Source organism: Ovis canadensis, chromosome 7 (assembly GCF_042477335.2).
Source record: "Ovis canadensis isolate MfBH-ARS-UI-01 breed Bighorn chromosome 7, ARS-UI_OviCan_v2, whole genome shotgun sequence".
Lineage (NCBI taxonomy): Eukaryota > Metazoa > Chordata > Mammalia > Artiodactyla > Bovidae > Ovis > Ovis canadensis.
The window spans coordinates 37,256,886-37,273,606 of NC_091251.1; the positions used below are offsets into that span (position 1 = coordinate 37,256,886).

At 41.7% G+C, this 16,721-nt stretch overlaps 1 protein-coding gene across 1 annotated transcript; it reads right to left on the reverse strand.

Annotated features, from left to right (window-relative positions):
* Positions 1 to 769: 769 nt before the first annotated feature.
* Positions 770 to 15,717, reverse strand: PARP2 (poly(ADP-ribose) polymerase 2). Its single transcript, XM_069595834.1, has 16 exons — positions 15,540 to 15,717; positions 14,535 to 14,669; positions 14,139 to 14,209; positions 13,555 to 13,605; positions 7,273 to 7,369; positions 6,778 to 6,853; positions 5,660 to 5,762; positions 3,999 to 4,161; positions 3,602 to 3,740; positions 2,784 to 2,847; positions 2,568 to 2,702; positions 2,189 to 2,316; positions 1,927 to 2,026; positions 1,514 to 1,612; positions 1,162 to 1,286; positions 770 to 1,044 (listed from the first exon to the last, which is right to left on the reverse strand). The coding sequence occupies exons 1-16, from the start codon at positions 15,580 to 15,582 to the stop codon at positions 885 to 887; spliced, it is 1,689 nt and encodes a 562-aa protein (XP_069451935.1). The 5' UTR covers positions 15,583 to 15,717; the 3' UTR covers positions 770 to 884.
* Between the last annotated feature and the right edge of the window lie 1,004 nt (positions 15,718 to 16,721).

Consider the following 16,721-nt stretch of genomic DNA (forward strand, 5'->3'; position numbering starts at 1 on the left):
AAGGTCACAAGATTTCCACGTGTTTTCTTAAAGAGAGAATACATTTAACCAGTTCCTTTTTTATGGCTTTTTGTATATAACAATTCTGCAGTAACATCATCTATGTAAACCTGTATATCTGTAATTTAGGTCAAAGGGTGTGTATATTTAAAATTTTTGATAGATATTGGTAATCTGGTCTCTAAAAAGTTACAAGCTACTGTTTTCATTTAAATAACCTTCACTGTTACCAGAAGTATGTTAGATGTGTGTGTTTATCTGTGTTACATGTGTTTACAAATAGTTACAAAGCCTGTGGATTTGACTTTGGTACTTCTTAGATGGGGGGTACATCAAAATCATTCTACTTCTCTCTCTTGCTCCCTGAGATCTATTTAGGCTTAGTGACAGTCCCCCAGGTACTTCCCAAATTTTGGACATCTGCTGAGATCTAGGATGCCAAGTGGTGGGAGACCGGGTCTGCAGATGGTAAACAGGGGAAAAAGGCAAATGAGAAGATTTGCATGGGAAACAAATCAGCCTTTGCTGCCTCTACCCTTCCTATAATATTACCCAACAAACTCTAGTTTGCAGAAAAACTGTGTTAAATGAGGAAAAGCTTTAATCTCCATTTGTCTCCCTCATTGCACAGAGGAGGCTATTCTGTGAAAGAACAGAATCCTGAGTAACCTGCAGCTAGCTGCAGGATATGTAGAGAAGCTATACTTTCTGTCTCCTAACATCAGAAGAAACATGTGCTTGCAGAAGTAAAGCCCCAAGAAGCCAGTAATAGATTTGTGAAATCTTTATTACAGAAAATATGAGAAAAATCAAAAGTACAACATTGCCTGTTTCTCGCTTGAAGGTCACATCTTCTCTGGCTTATCATATCTTAATATCAACAGTCACCACAGCTGCAGGAAATTAAACTGAACCTTTAGAAGGTATCGCATACGGACCTGGTTGGGGTTATAGATGATAAATTCATTGTAGTTGAGGGTGTAACCCTCTGGATTCAGAATTCCTGTGTCACTTGCTGGTCCTAATGGCACTGTACTCCCATTCCTGCCAAATAGAAGACAGTGTGTCAACATCTGCCTCTGGTTCAAAGGCTGGAATAGAGAAAGTGGAGTCTTATCTGGCCAAAAGGAGTTTTCTGCCCTTCAGCCTCCGAATACTTACAAGGTGATGGCGCACGCAGGACTGGGAGCCATCTTGCCCAGCCCCTTGGTGCTGTGTTTGCCTTGCAGTAATCCTTCTGCCTCTGGATTGGCCCCAAGTAGCTCATTACACTGACCCAGAGCTACCTGCAAAGCGAAACATCTTTAAGTGACCACATCCTCTAAAGCCAAACAGAAACCCCATCAGTATTTCCTTCTCCTATTCCAGCAGAAGCACCGAACGCAATGCAAACTGTGTTTGGCTTCCCTCTCAAGTTCTCCCAGGTGAACCTCTTGGTTCTGTGGCCAGTCCTTTCTCTGGAAAAATAGGAACTAATAATTAACTAGAGATCATAGATGTGTTCCTGCCTTACCTCTGATAAGAGCAGCAGCCCAGTATCCTTTAGGCGAGTGGCAAAGCAGTAATTGGCACTCTTGGAAGACATGTCAGCAAAGTAGATTCCTTTTCCGAACTGAAATATATAAATAAACAACAAGGTCAACTGCCGAACCCAGTGTGTTACAAGAAAGGCTCATGACACTACCCTATGTTCTAGTATCTTAAACACAATAAAGACCCTTTTCCATTTCCTCTCCCAATTCTGTTCCAAGAGGAGGCAGAAGCATCGATAAATCTGTTTTCTGGGGGGAAGGTGAGATACCTTTAGGAATTTAAGAAAGGAGGGTCACAGTAAATGCCAGGGTTGTGAGTGAGCTGGTTTAATTCTCAGGAATGTCACCACTTAATCCTAATCTAGAAAAAAAAAGGGTTCCAATTTCTACTCACCATGTAACCTGTGATGGGAGCCTCAGGTGGGGCAATTCGAAGCCCATGGCTTAGGATTCCTACCCAGTTACTCAGCCTGGAGCCATGCCAGAGTAGCATCCTAAGGAAAAGCCAGTATTACTGTACTCTCTCTTGCTCTCCTACAGACACAGGCCATAAGCATCAAAAAGCCAACAGCTGTCTGGGTTATCTTTTTTTATGAGTTCCCTAACTGCACTTCAGGCAAGGGACTGTTTTCCCAAACCGAAAGTTAAATGGAGACCTGTTATGAAGGTCCTCTCTAAAGGCTTCTTTTTCACCCTCCTTCTCAACTTCAAAGACATCCAGCAAGGTCATGGTATAGTCACTGTGTGTGGGAGCATGGGTAGACTGTAGGTACTGGGAAATCACCTGTGAAAAAGAATGAAAGATAAAGTTGACGTGGACTCTGTAAGAGACCAGGCTGAACTGAAGAACCTTGGGGTTCTTGTATAAACTGGCCTAAGTGGCCTCACAAGGGCTGTCACAAAGAGTCTTACCTTCCCAATTCTTAGTAAATAGAAATTCTGCCCTAAAGTTTTCTCTTAACCAAATGCAGTCAGAGAACAGTGGCATGGGGAGGGTGGATCTTAATGGTAAAAATAAATGATCATTTTTCTTACTTTGAACTCATAACTCTCATGGTCTAAAGGGTGCAAGGCACACTTTAGTTTTCTATAGTGTTGGTCCAATGGGTGTTCTGGGCTTTGCAGTTCTGTCTTCACCAGCTTAATTGCAATTTCAATGTCTCCCAAAGCCTGACAAGATGAGACAGAGAATCAATGTGGGAGAAACCTGGGACAAGGGATTTAATACTTCCCAATCCACATGTATCTCACCTCTAGTAGTTGTACTTTATCTGACAGTTCTTTCTCTGTCCGGATTAATGGAGGGGTACGGAGTCTAAGGGCAGAGATATAGCCAATAATTAATTCTCTGAGGTGTGGCCAAAAGGCCTATGACCAAAAACACAGATTAATATAGGTCCTTTAGAAAACAGGTATAAGAACAGCAGTTTTCCATTTCAAAGAGATCTGTATGAGATTTTTAGCTTTCAAATACATGAAGAGATATTATGCATATATTCTGAGTAGGATAAAACAAACTACATAGACTTTGACCTGTGACATGTACCAACATCAATAAGGAACAATTTGGATGAAGTCCTATCTAGAAATACACAGGTAGAAATGTACCTGTTGACCACTCAGGGTTATCTCTAGGTCACAGGCCTCTATAAAGCAACAGAGGAACAAAAATAAAGGGAGCAACAGAATGCAGAATCAACAAAGATGAAATATATTTTATAAACCTAGCATCATTTGAGTTCACAGACACGTTGGTGTGTTAGTCACCTTACAGAACTGGGCGATATGCCTGGAGGTGTTTGACATGCTGGTTGGATGGCTAGACCCACTCTCCCTAGCGTTGGTAACTCGCTTGGTCAGAGAATATGGCTGTAGGTCAAGGCAGGAGACTGCATCCCATACTCGTAAATTGATTAAATAGGTTATTTATAAATTACATTGGCTCTGTATCTATTCAAGATGATCATTTCCTTGGAAATGACAAATTAAAAAGACGATAGTTCCTGCTGAGTGACGTAGGGGACATTGTTGGGCAGAATACCAAAGTGAAGTAACAGCACAGGGCATACCCAAAGTCATGTGGGATTCGGGTGTAGAATTCATTGCATGCTTCGATGAGAGCTCGTCCATGCTGGCCAGCCCGAATACAATCCTCAATCTTCTTAAGAGACTGGTAACCTGCCTTGATTTGTGCCACTGTCAGCTTCCCTGCAGACCCAGAGAGAGATCAGACTCCACAACTACAGGTACATCCTGGAAACTGTATTTGTGAACCTGCCCAACACAAACTCTCACCTTTCAACTTTCAAAATTGCTCTCCCTCCCCGCCATACAACTTCTCACCCCAATTCTCTCTTCCTTTACTCAGTAATATCAGCAAGCTTTAAATCATGATGGTGATAAAATATCCTGTTAAATGAACTAGGAATATGAAGTGAGCATGTAGGATAGAATCTGAAGCCCTACCAAGTGGAGCTTTCTTGGTATCATATTTCATTTCTACCATCATCTCTTCCATGGCCTGGACATTACAGATCAACTTTATCAGCTCCTGTACACGAAGATCTAGCTGTGACTCTAGTTTCAAGGGGGATTTAAGAGATTCCTCTTTCTTTGTTTCCTCTTCATTCTGTAGCTCAAAAGAAAAAAAAAAAGGAAAAAAATCATAGACTCTGAAAAGATTTATTATATGTTCCTTGCAAGGACTGGCTATACAATATCCCTGGCAGAAGAACACCAGCTTTTACTTGGTGCACTGGGATGACCCAGAGAGATGATATGGGGAGGGTGGTGGGAGAGGGGTTCAGGATTGGGAACTCCTGTACACCCATGGAGGATTCATGTCAATGTATGGCAAAACCAATACAGTATTATAAAGTGAAAAAAAATATATATATATACACACACACATATATATAAAAGCTAACGATTAGCTAAAAAAAACAAAGAAAGTAGGCCCATCCCATTATAAACCTAGTCAGAGTACTCAGTGTGATTTCCACCTTCTAGTCTTACTTCTGCTTCCCGTAGTTAAATACTCAGAATACGTCTACAAGGTCCTCCTAATATGATGACATTAAGCTTGTAAAGACAGCTCAGTTGAGTTCAGTTCAGTCGCTCCGTCGTGTCTGACTCTGCGACCCCATGAATTGCAGCACGCAAGGCCTCCCTGTCCATCACCAACTCCAGGAGTTCACTCAGATTCACATCCATCGAGTCAGTGATGCCATCCGGCCATCTCATCCTCTGTCGTCCCCTTCTCCTCCTGCCCTCAATCCCTCCCAGCATCAAAGTCTTTTCCAATGAGTCAACTCTTCCCATGAGGTGGCTGAAGTACTGGAGTTTCAGCTTTAGCATCATTCCTTCCAAAGAAATCCCAGGGCTGATCTCCGTCAGAATGGACTGGTTGGATCTCCTTGCAGTCCAAGGGACTCTCAAGAGTCTTCTCCAACACCACAGTTCAAAAGCATCAATTCTACAGTGCTCAGCCTTCTTCACAGTCCAACTCTCACATCCATACATGACCACAGGAAAAACCACAGCCTTGACTAGATGGACCTTAGTCGGCAAAGTAATGTCTCTGCTTTTGAATATGCTATCTAGGTTGGTCATAACTTTTCTTCCAAGGAGTAAGCGTCTTTTAATTTCATGGCTGCAGTCACCATCTGCAGTGATTTTGGAGCCCAAAAAAATAAAGTCTGACACTGTTTCCACTGTTTCCCCATCTATTTCCCATGAAGTGATGGGACCAGATGCCAGGATCTTCGTTTTCTGAATGTTGAGCTTTAAGCCAACTTTTTCACTCTCCTCTTTCACTTTCATCAAGAGGCTTTTCAATTTCTCTTCACTTCTCAAGTCTCACCTTAAAAAGATTGGTTTTTCCATTTTTCAAATTTGAAAAATTTGTGACAGTTTTCAGGAAAGATCCTTTTAGGAAAGCATCTTGGTTGTACCTCAGCATTCAAAATTAAAATAAACAAAAAACAAAACTTTTTTTTTTTGTTTTAGGACCTAAGATTTTATAAGGACTTTAGTAAATAATAGAGACTAGGACCTCATCCAAGCCACTCTATTAGACTTCACTCTGGTTAAGAGGAAAGGGTTTTCCCTAAACATACAGAGTTTACCTGTGTGCTGCTAGCATAGTCCATCTGCAGCATATCATATTTTCCAGGCATCTTCTCAAACTTCTCACGATCCTCCCAATTATTTTTTGTTTTGTCAAGGAATCTGTAGAATTTAAGTTGATGAGAAAATCTTACAAATAAGGGTCTACTACTAGGGATGGGCTTTTTCCTAAGAATATCTCTAAAACTTTTTATATCTTACACCGTCAATATTCCATAAATCTGGATTCTAAATTAGGACCCTGAATCGACAGAAAAGCTCTAGAGAAAAAGGAAACACAAAGTGGTAAAAAAGGTCACTGAACTTTTCTCAAAGGCTCCAATCATCACTAAAGTCATTAAGATTTAAGACAAAAGATTACTATCCAATCCTTTTCTCTGAAAGAAACATTCCCAGGGACTCCAGAAAGTTTTTCATGAATCCCATGGACGGAGGAGCCTGGTAGGCTGCAGTCCATGGGGTCGCGAAGAGTCGGACACGACTGAGCGACTTCCCTTTCACTTTTCATTTTGATGCATTGGAGAAGGAAATGGTAACCCACTCCAGTGTTCTTGCCTGGAGAATCCCAGGGACGGGGGAATCTGGTGGGCTTCCGTCTATGGGGTGGCACAGAGTCGGACACGACTGAAGCGACTTAGCAGCAGCAGCAGCAGCAGTAAAACAATTAAAAAAAAATTATTTATTTGGCTGTGCTGGGTTGATGCATGTGGGACCTTTAGTTATGGCATGCAAACTCTTAGTTGTGACATGTGGGATCTAGTTCCCTGACCAGGGATCAAATTAGGGCGCCCTGCATGGGAGTATGGAGTCGTAGCCACTGGACCACCAAGGAAGGCCCATATGTTTTAAAATTGGAGCTGAATAGTCTCATCTCATTCTCCCCAAACTTCCTAAATTGTTGGTCATGTGCTGAATATGTTAGCTTCTGATTTTAATCAATTTCTGGTTCCAAGTGATTTAATCACTATCTAAGGATCAGTTTGGTGTTCCAGTAGAAAGATGTTACAGTGGAAAGACATTATCATTTAAGCCAACTCACACTTATTATGAAATTCCTAAAGACGATATATCCAAGAAGATGAAAGATACTATTCTGTACTCATTTCTTAGCACTCACTTCTTTTGAAAGATTTCCTTGGCCTTGTTGAGGTCCCCGGAACAAGCCACCAAGCTGTGCTGCCCTGTCTTCCCAACTGCAAAGTAAATGCCACATGTAAGGTGGTTCCCTGCCCCCTCAACCCAAGAAGAGTTCTCTGATAGTAACAAGCCAGATCTCTCAGGTCTCTCCACTTAGCATCTGACACACGGGCAAGAAGGAAAGAAGGAAAAGATGAAAGGGCTTAGGGAACCGACCCTGTTGCCTCTGAGCAGCACTTGCAGCCCAATCGCTGTAGAGTTCTCAGCCGTAACAGGCTGCTCTTAGTTTTTCCAGTGCTAATGAGGATGCCTGCCATGCCCCAGTTTCGAGCAGCACAATTTGATTCCTAAGCCTCTCTCAGGTTATAGAAACTCCACTACACCTACTGAAACCCAGAGAAACCTTTGACTACTCACTAAACTGCTTCTGGCTTTCTAAATAACAACTCACAAAATCCACAATAAAAGCAATTACCTCGGCCCCATCTCATCCAAACACTGAAGTTTCTCTGGGCATCATCTTCTAACAGCTGAATCAGGTAATACTTGTTGTTGTTGAACTGGAGATTGGTCTATGATATGAGAAATATGAACATAAAAGGACAGGTTTGCAAATGGAAGCCACATAAACCAATGACTCTTGGTCAAAGGTTACAGTAATTGCCATGAGGAAAGGACAGCAAGGGACAAGAAAATCAGGTTCAGTTAAGATTAAGGATATAATAAAAGAAGAAAAGGGTTTCTATATTGTACTTTGAATTCCTAGGAATTAAAGGCTGGCTTTCTAAAACCTCTGCTGCTGCTGCTAAGTCGCTTCAGTCGTGTCCGACTCTGTGCCACCCCATAGACGGAAGCCCACCAGATTCCCCCGTCCCTGGGATTCTCCAGGCAAGAACACTGGAGTTGGTTGCCATTTCCTTCTCCAATGCATCAAAGTGAAAAGCGAAAGGGAAGTCGCTCAGTCGTGTCCGACTCTTCGCGACCCCATGGACTGCAGCCTACCAGGCTCCTCCGTCCATGGAATTTTCCAGGCAAGAGTACTGGAGTAGGGTGCCATTGCCTTCTCCGGCCTAAAACCTCTACCCAACCTCAAATATCCTATATTGATTGGCTCCTTCTGTTTCTTCCTGCCTCACCTCCCTCCATAGATATTACAGAGGCCGTATGTGTTTTTCAGCTCCCAATGCACTTGCAGTCATTATTTTTCAAATGAAAACAATTTTGATGCCCCTAAGATCTGTAAGCATCATGCTTGTTTGTTTAGACAACTTATTCTTTAATAGTACTATTTACAATTTTGGCTTGTCACCTGAAACAATTTGACCATGAGTTGAGAGTAGGACAATGTTAGGAGGGGAAAAAGGATAGGCAGAAACCACTGCCACCCCTACCCCATACCTAACATGACCAGGAGACACTCAGAGGAAATATGACCAGTATCTAAAAAGGTATCCTGTGAGTAACCTACTCCAGTGAAGAGAGGGAGCAGTCCATGATAGGGAACGGCAGCTTGTGCTATAAAGCCGAGTCCTGGTTACCCAGTCACTCTGCTTTGTTAAGCGTGTTACTTGTTCTGCCTGCTCACATTATAAATTCGCTGAATGGTAGAACAAAAAGGCCTTAAGACCTTTTCTATCTGCTTATGATATTTTAGGAAAAAAATGGTAACAGAGGAATTCAATGTAGCTGTTAGAAGTATATATGATAGATCAATAAATTCAAATATGAAGACATATTCAGGAAATACCAAGCATGCATCTATCCAAAACAACAAAAATAAGCAAAGAGGAAAAGACAGAAAAGAAAAAAAATGGAGGTCAGTGGCATGATGGAGAAAAAAATGCTCCCTTCATCTCTCCCCTTCAGTCTATGAAAGTAAAAAATCCACAGCTCAGCAAAGGTGCCCATACACCAGAAAATTCCACACATCTGTACATCTAAAGGTGGGTGGACGGGAACAGAGGAAGTGGGACCGGGGAGGAGTGGCGGCGCTGCCTGCAATCCCGTCCCGGCAGGGAACCCGGCAGCAGCAGGTGTCACAGCGCACACGACTCTGGCCTCTCGGCTGCAGTGGCAGCAGTGATGGGAGCCACGGAGGGCCCATGACTGGCTCCTTCACCTTCACCCTCCCTGGCAGCTCCTGGCTGAAAGCAGCAATACCAGAGATCCCAGAGGCACTGGCGAGGCAACCTGGCTTCTTGCTCCCCTTCCTCCTGAGGTGGAGCCTATGACTTTGGAGATTCCAGATGCATGGAAGCTCCTACCACCCTGGTGCTCCAGGCGGTGATGCCAGTGACAGTAGCAGCAGCGAAGCACCAACAGCCTTGGAGGCACAACTGTGATAAGGCCGGCACCAGGGGATCCCTCTGACAGAGGGTGGAAAGTGCGCTCAAATACCACTAGGGGCAGATCAGATCAGAGAAACCAAAAACTTGTGCTAGAGCGCCACCTACTGGAAAACAAAGGAAGGCCCTCTAATTTCTAACCTATTGAATCCTTAAAAATTAAGATTAAAAAAAAAGCTTTACCTAAAGAACAAAGGTGTTCATTACTTCAAATGTGCTGGAAGAAGAACACCTCATCAAACACTAGGAATAATCCTAGTTACAGTGTACCGCAAAAATAAAAGGACAACTTTTCAGAAATGAAACAACGTCACGGGATATTGTGATCTAAATGACACAGAATACGAAATAGCTGTCATGAGGAAACTCAGTGAGCTACGAGAAAACTCAGAAAGGCAGTTTAGTGAGTTCAGGAATAACATTAATGACCAGAAGGAATGTTTACTGAAGAGATCAAAACTCTGTAAAAAACCAAGCTGAAATTTTGGAGCTGAAGAACTCAATAAACAAGACAATGTGTTAGAAAGCATTGGAAACAGGGAACACCATATAAAAGACAGAATAAGTGAGCCCAAATACAGAAATCTAGAAAAGACACAGGTAGATTAGGAAAGAGAATTAAGATGTAAAAAAAGAAGGAGGAAATTCTATAAGAACTATCTGACTCTTTTAGGAAGGGCGACATTAGGTAATGGTATTTCAGAAGAAGAGAGGGAGAAGGGAGCAAAGGGTTTATCTACAGAAATAATAGCTGAGAACTTCCCAAACCTAGAGAAGAAAACTGGTGCTACCACTCTATGAAGCTACCAGAACACCTAATTGCCTCAATACAAAAAGATCTTCTCCAGGACAAAAGTCAATGATAAAATAGGAATTTTAAAGACTGCCAGGGAAAAAAAGAATGCTCACCTACAAAGAAGTCCCCACTAGGCTATATGCAGATTTCTCAGAAGAAACTCTACAGGTCAAGAACGACTGGAATGACACTCAAAATACTGAAAGATAAAAGCTATCAGCCAAGAATACTCTATCCACCAAAGTCATCATTCAGAGATGAAAGAGAAAAAAGCTTTCCCAGACAAAAGTTGAGAGAGTTCATCACCACTACACCTGCCTTATAAGAAATGTTGAAAGGAGCTCTTCTATCTGTAACAAAAGAGCAAAAGTACACAAATCTTTGAGTAAGGTGATAAACAGAATCAGAAAACTGCAACCCTATCAGAATAGATTTTAAACAGTTTATTATAGCATAAAGGTTAAAGGGGGGAAACAAAAACAGAAAAAACAACTATAACTACTTCAATTTGGTAAGAAACTCACAATATAATGATGTCTGGCAGAAACAAACAAAATTCTGTAAAGCAATTATCCTTCACTTAAAATATAAATAATTAAAAAAAAGAAACTCACAACATAAAAAGGAATAATTTGAGACAACAAAAGCATAGGAGGGGAAGAGGATGGAACCTGTACATGCAAATGAAGGCAAGATGGTGTCAGCAGAAAAAGGACTAGTTATCCAAGAGATGCTTATACAAACCTCACAGCAACCACAAAACATACACCTAGAGCAGAGATACTAAACAGTAAAAAAAGAAAGGAAACGGAAAAATGTCCCAGAAAACCACCAAACCAAACTGGAAAATAGAAACACAAGGAAAAAGAAAAAAACAGCGATATCAAACCACCAGAAAACAAAAGATGAAATGGCAACAATAAGTCTTCATCTATCAATAATCATCCTAAATGTAAATGGTTCACCAATCAAAAGACACAGAGTGGCTGGATGGATTAAAAAATAAGATCTAACTATATGCTGCCTCCAGGAGACTTACCTCAGCTCTGAAGAAAAACATAGGCTCAGAGTGAAGGGATGAAAGATGATACTCCAAGTAAATGGCAGCCAAAAGAAAGTGAGTGTAATCAACAGTCCTATCAGACAAAGTGAAAGCGAAAGGCGCTCTGTTGCATCCGACTCTTTGTGACCCCACAGACTGTACGTATACAGTCCATGGAATTCTCCAGGCCAGAATACTGGAGTGGGTAGCCTTTTCCTTCTTCAGGGGATCTTCCCAACCGAGAGACTGAGGCCAGGTCTTCCGCACTGCACGCAGATTCTTTACCAGCTGAGCCACAAAGGAAGCCCAAGAATACTGGAGTGGGTAGCTTATCCTTTCTCCAGTGGATCTTCCCGACCCAGGAATCAAACTGTGGTCTCCTGCATTGCAGGCGGATTCTTTATCAACTGAGCTATCAGGGAAGCCCTAAAAGGCCTATTTTATCTACCAGACAAAACAGATGTAAGAAAAAAAGGTAACAGTGGGACTTTTCTGGTGGTCCAGCGGCTAAGACTCCGAGATCTCAATGCAGGAGGCTTGGGTTTGTTCCCTTGTCAGCAAACTAGATCCGGCATGTCACAACTAAAGAGCCCATGTGCTGCAATGAAGATGGAAGTGCTGCAACTAAGACCTGCTGCAGCCTAATAAATAAATTAAAAAAAAAAAAAAGAAAAACAAAGGTAACAAGAGACGAAGATGGACATTATATAATGATAAAAGGAACAATCATTAAGAAGACATTTTTCAATATATGCACATGCAACTTTGGAGCACCAAAATATATAAAACAAATATTAACAGACCTAAAGGAAGAAACTGACAGCAACACAATAATAGTTGGGGACTTTTAACAGCCAAATTACATCAATGGATAGATCATTCAGCTAGAAAGTCAGCAAGGAAACAGCAGCCTTAAATGAAATGTTAGATGAGATGTTTCACAGATTTGTACAGAACATCTCATCCAAGTGCAGCAGAATAAACATTCTTCTCAAGTGCATATGGAACTTTCTCAAAAAATGTGCTGAGATACAAAACAAGTCTCAATACACTTAAGAAGACTGAAATTTTATCAAAAGTCTTTTCTGATAACATGGCATGAAACTTCTACAATGATGGAGAAATCAAGAAGAAAGCTGGAAAAATCACAAATGTGTGGAAAGTGACAATGCGCTACTAAACAATATGCAACTGAATAACTATGAGGTCAACACAGAAATCAAAGGAGAAATCAAAAATACTGAAGATGAAAATACGACATGCCACAATCTACGGGATGCAGGGAAAGAATCACTAAGAGGGGAGTTTAAAGCAATACAGTCCTACCTCAAGAAACAAGGAAAATCTCAAATAAATAATCGGACCTCACACCTAAAGGAACCAGGAAAGAATAAATGCAGCCCGAAGTCAGTAAGAGGAAGGAAATAACAAAGATCAGAGTAGAAATAAATGAACTAGACTAAAAAGATAATAGTAAAGATCAATGAAACTAAGAGCTGGCTGTTTGAAAAGATAAATAAAATTGACAAACTTTTAGTTGGTCTCAGAAAAAAAGAGGTAAGACTTTGATATAGGCAGAGACGAAAGAGGAGAAATAAGAATGGGTACCAGAGAAACACAAAGAATTATAAAAGAATATTATAATTATCTATATTCTAACAACTGGACAACCTAGAAGAAATGGACAAATCTTAGAATCATACAATGTTCCAAGACTAAATCATGAAGAAATAGAAAATGTGAATAGACCAAACTCTAGTAAAGAGATTGAAGCAGTAATAAAAAACCTCCCCCAAACAAAAGCCCAGGGCAAGACAGCTTCCCAGGTGAATTCTATTAAGCATTCAAAGAGGATTCAATACTTCTCCTCAAAGTCTTCCAAAAAATTGAAGAGGAGGGAATACTTCCTAACTCATTTTACAAGGCCCACATTATCCTGATACCACAACCAGACAAGGACAACACACAAAAAGGAAATTAGAGGCCCATAACTCTGATGGGCATGGAGAACTGTATGATGATGGATGGGAACTAAAGTTTTGGTGGTGAGCATCCTGTAGTAGGTATTTCTACATAGTAGAAATCTAATGTTTTACATGTGAAACTTATAGAATGTAATAAATCAATGTTACCTCAATAAAAACAAATTTAAAAAAGAAAAAAATAAATTTAACTACATAAAAATTTAAAACTTCAATATGGGCAAAAAGTATACTATAAAGAAAATCAAAAGGAAAATGAAAAATTTAGAAAATATATAAGCAATTTATATGATAGATGAAGGACTATCCTCCACATTATATAAAGTTCCTCAAAGCCCATAAGAAAAATGACCAACAACTTATCAGGAAATGTGCAAAATCATAGGAACAGTGGATTCACAGGTTCAATAAAGACATAAAAATCTGCTAAAGGATCTGCTTCTTATAGAGACTCCACTATTAGGCAGAGTGCACTAGAATTGAGTATTTGGGATTATGGGGCTAATATAAGGGACTTCAGAATTAAAGATCTGGGCTTTGGGACACTGTCATCAATAATTATCAAGAAGAAATTCTCAGTTTCTTCCCTTACCTGATTTAGCATGACATCATAGACATCATTTCCTTCACAGTACACATGGGCCTAGAGAGAAAGAAAAAACTGACATTTGTACGTTCCCAACCCTGATGAGATCACAGGTGAGGTTCTAAATTTTGTATGCCCCAAACTATCACTCTCCCACATTACCAACATGCATCTTCCAGGGGAAAAAATGCAAAAGTATGTTCTTCTAAACATAACCTGTCAATCCTATAATGAAAACATGTTGCTTTTATGTAATTACAGAAACACAAATGAGTCTAACTCAGTAAAGGAAACCTGCTCCAGAGGAAGCCTTTCTTCTGTATTCTTACATACCAGTGCACAGTTTCTCATTAGAACACTGATAATGATACAATTTTCTAATTGGGAAAGAGGTGTGGAAAGCTGATGACAACTCCTAAGTTAACCATGCTAGAAAATATCATGATTAGTACTCCCAAACCCCATGCTGTTCATCCCTTAGCCTTGGAGAAAATTTTGGAGAGGATTCCTAAAATAGATAATAGCAATGTTCCAGACAAGAATCCCAATAAGAACAATGGTTCTTTGAGAAATTAGTGGGAGTCTCTTACCTTCCCCACCTTGGCTGTGCACTCTGGGTCCACTGGAGCTTTGCCCTTTAACAGCAAGGTCTTCACAGACTCTGAGGGAAGACAGATAAGTATACATCTACTCATATGGGAAACAAAAATAGCTGCCATGGTTAGATAGAAACCTGTCGATTCACTCTGCCCTTCCCAAGCAAGCTTGATCTGCTCAAGTCTCAGTTTATTGTAATAAAATATGTGAAACTAAAGCTTTTGAGAAATTAGGTTAGTCTTATGGTATGCCCCAAAGATAGAAAGTTAATTATATCTTCAACGAAAGAAAAAATAAGAGTTGAAAGAACAAAATACTCTCCCACCCTCGGCCCTCCCAGGGACCCTCTTGCTGGTCGACGTTCTCCATGGTGTATGTCTGGGGCTGACCTTGCTTGTCTTCAGTCCTGTCATTATCTGCCTTTCCTTCAGCCACAGGCTCCTTTTTCACCCTGTGACATTTTCGAATTTTCTTTGCAGGAGGAGGGGCTTCTGCAACTGTTCTGCCATTATTAACTCTTTCAGCTTCATTCAGAGTAGGCAAGAAGAATGGGCAAACAAGCAAAAGAATGAGTACACACTGAATGTGATGCTACTATGCAAAAACATCTTTTTAAAACAGATTGAGATGGTTGTGTAAATTTACAAAGGAATAATAACTGCCATACCACTCAGAAAACAGTCTGAGTTCCTGAACTGCTATTCCAGCCAAACAAAACGAAAGCAACTCACAGATCATGTGAGTTCATGGACTCAGGCATCAGTCTCAAACTGCTTATCTTCTCTGTTTACTTGTGCCCCGATACCCTCCAAATACCTATCCTCAAACTACTAAAGGTGGTATGAAATAGGTTAATAGAGTGCTCTGGAGTCTGTGCCCTGTCTCTTCTAACTGGAGAATCAGTGTAGAAGTTATTTCATCTCTTTGTACTTCAGTTGCCCTAACCGAAAAATCTAGACGAAGACAACACATTTAAGAACACAATACACAGAGTATGATATGTCTGTCATAAGTCAATTTTAAGAGCTGCATTTTTGAAACTGGGATGCATTTTACAAGGGATGACTTGGAAGCTCCGAATCACGTTTTAACTGGAAGCGTTTTTCCTTGCTCAATAGTACATAAAATAATGGTGCACCTTGCACTTAATTTTTTAAACTGTTTTGTATTAGGTATGTAAAACCGTGGTGGCACTAAGTTGTAACAGGTCAACAGGCCGTCAGACACAATTCTGTAACCCTCAAAAGCTATGACAACCGAAATTTTCAAAGTTCGGCATCAAAACAAGCGCTGGTTCAGGGAGCGAAGGAAATAGGAAGGGCTGTAGTAGAGGGCACAGTTCCTTTTCTGAATTCCCGCCCCCAGTATTCTGGCCCCCATAGTTCAACCCGAACCTCGCGTTCTGCCGCCGGCAGTCCCCCGCCGCCGAGCTGCCATCGAGCCCCAACGCTGACGTCATCAGTCCGCTCCTGGAATCGCCAGCGCAGTCTAAAGGCGGGAACCGTAGTGCGTGTGCGTCCTGGCGTGGAACTACCAGGGGCGGGACGCACTAAAATATTTGCATGCCGCAATGTCTTGTGGGAAGTCACCGTAACCGTAAAGTGGCTTTAGGTATGAGCTCATTATAAATGCTGTTTGCGCGCGTTGTTCGCCGTAGGGCGGAGGGAAGCTCATCAGTGGGGCTACGAGCTGAGTGCGCTTAGTCACTCTATCCGATGTCCCTTGGGAAGGTCTGAGACTAGGGCCATGGGCGGCCCTAACAGGGCCCTCCCTGAGATTCGGGGAGGTGAGTTCCCAGAGAACGGGGCTCCGCGCGAGGGCAGACTGGGCAGGAGATGCTATGGACCCCGCCCTTGCGGGGGGGCCTGGCGGATGCCTCCTTAGCCGGAGCTTGGAACAGACTCACGGCCAGCGAAGTGAGTTCAATGGCTGAGGTGAGGTACCCCACCCCGCGTGGGGGCCTCATAACCCAATTCAGACTACTCTCCCGCCCGTCCTTTTTTAATGAAATGAGAACGGTAATGAACTAAGGAGGCCAAGTGAATTTTAGAACGGGTGGGTGCCACCGTGGGGGATGGGTGGATTCTGCGTTTTTAACAACAACTAAATATTGGTGACTTTCATACAGATTTTTATCCCCCTTTTTGTAATCCACATATTTATTGGACACCGTGGCGAGTTTTGGGGATATGGTAGTTCAGCCAAAATAGACATGTTTCATGTCTTGAGGACAGACATTAATCAAGTAATTACACAAGCAAAAGCAGCAACAGTGCTATAAGAAGTATACAGTATTTACGGAAGTTGTGTGAGCTGTTAGTCGCTCAGTCCTGTCTGACTCTTTGCTATCCCATGGACTGTAGCCCTCCAGGCTCCTCTGTCCATGGGATTTTTCCAGGCAAGAATACTGGCTGCTGCTGCTGCTGCTGCTAAGTCGCTTCAGTCGTGTCCGACTCTGTGCGACCCCATAGACGGCGGCAGCCCACCAGGCTCCCCCGTCCTTGGGATTCTCCAGGCAAGAACACTGGAGTGGGGTGCCATTTCCTTCTCCAATGCATGAAAGTGAAAAGTGAAAG

What these genes read in the sequence shown, in the direction of transcription:
- PARP2 (XM_069595834.1), bottom strand. Translation starts at nt 15,582, where the DNA reads ATGGCAGCTCGGCGGCGGGGGACTGCCGGCGGCAGAACGCGAG. An exon ending in TTGGATGAGATGGGGCCGAG is followed by an intron (nt 6,854 to 7,272) that starts GTAATTGCTTTT and finishes TTTACTTTGCAG; the next exon opens with TTGGGAAGACAGGGCAGCAC. An exon ending in CTCCCATCACAGGTTACATG is followed by an intron (nt 1,613 to 1,926) that starts GTGAGTAGAAAT and finishes TATATATTTCAG; the next exon opens with TTCGGAAAAGGAATCTACTT.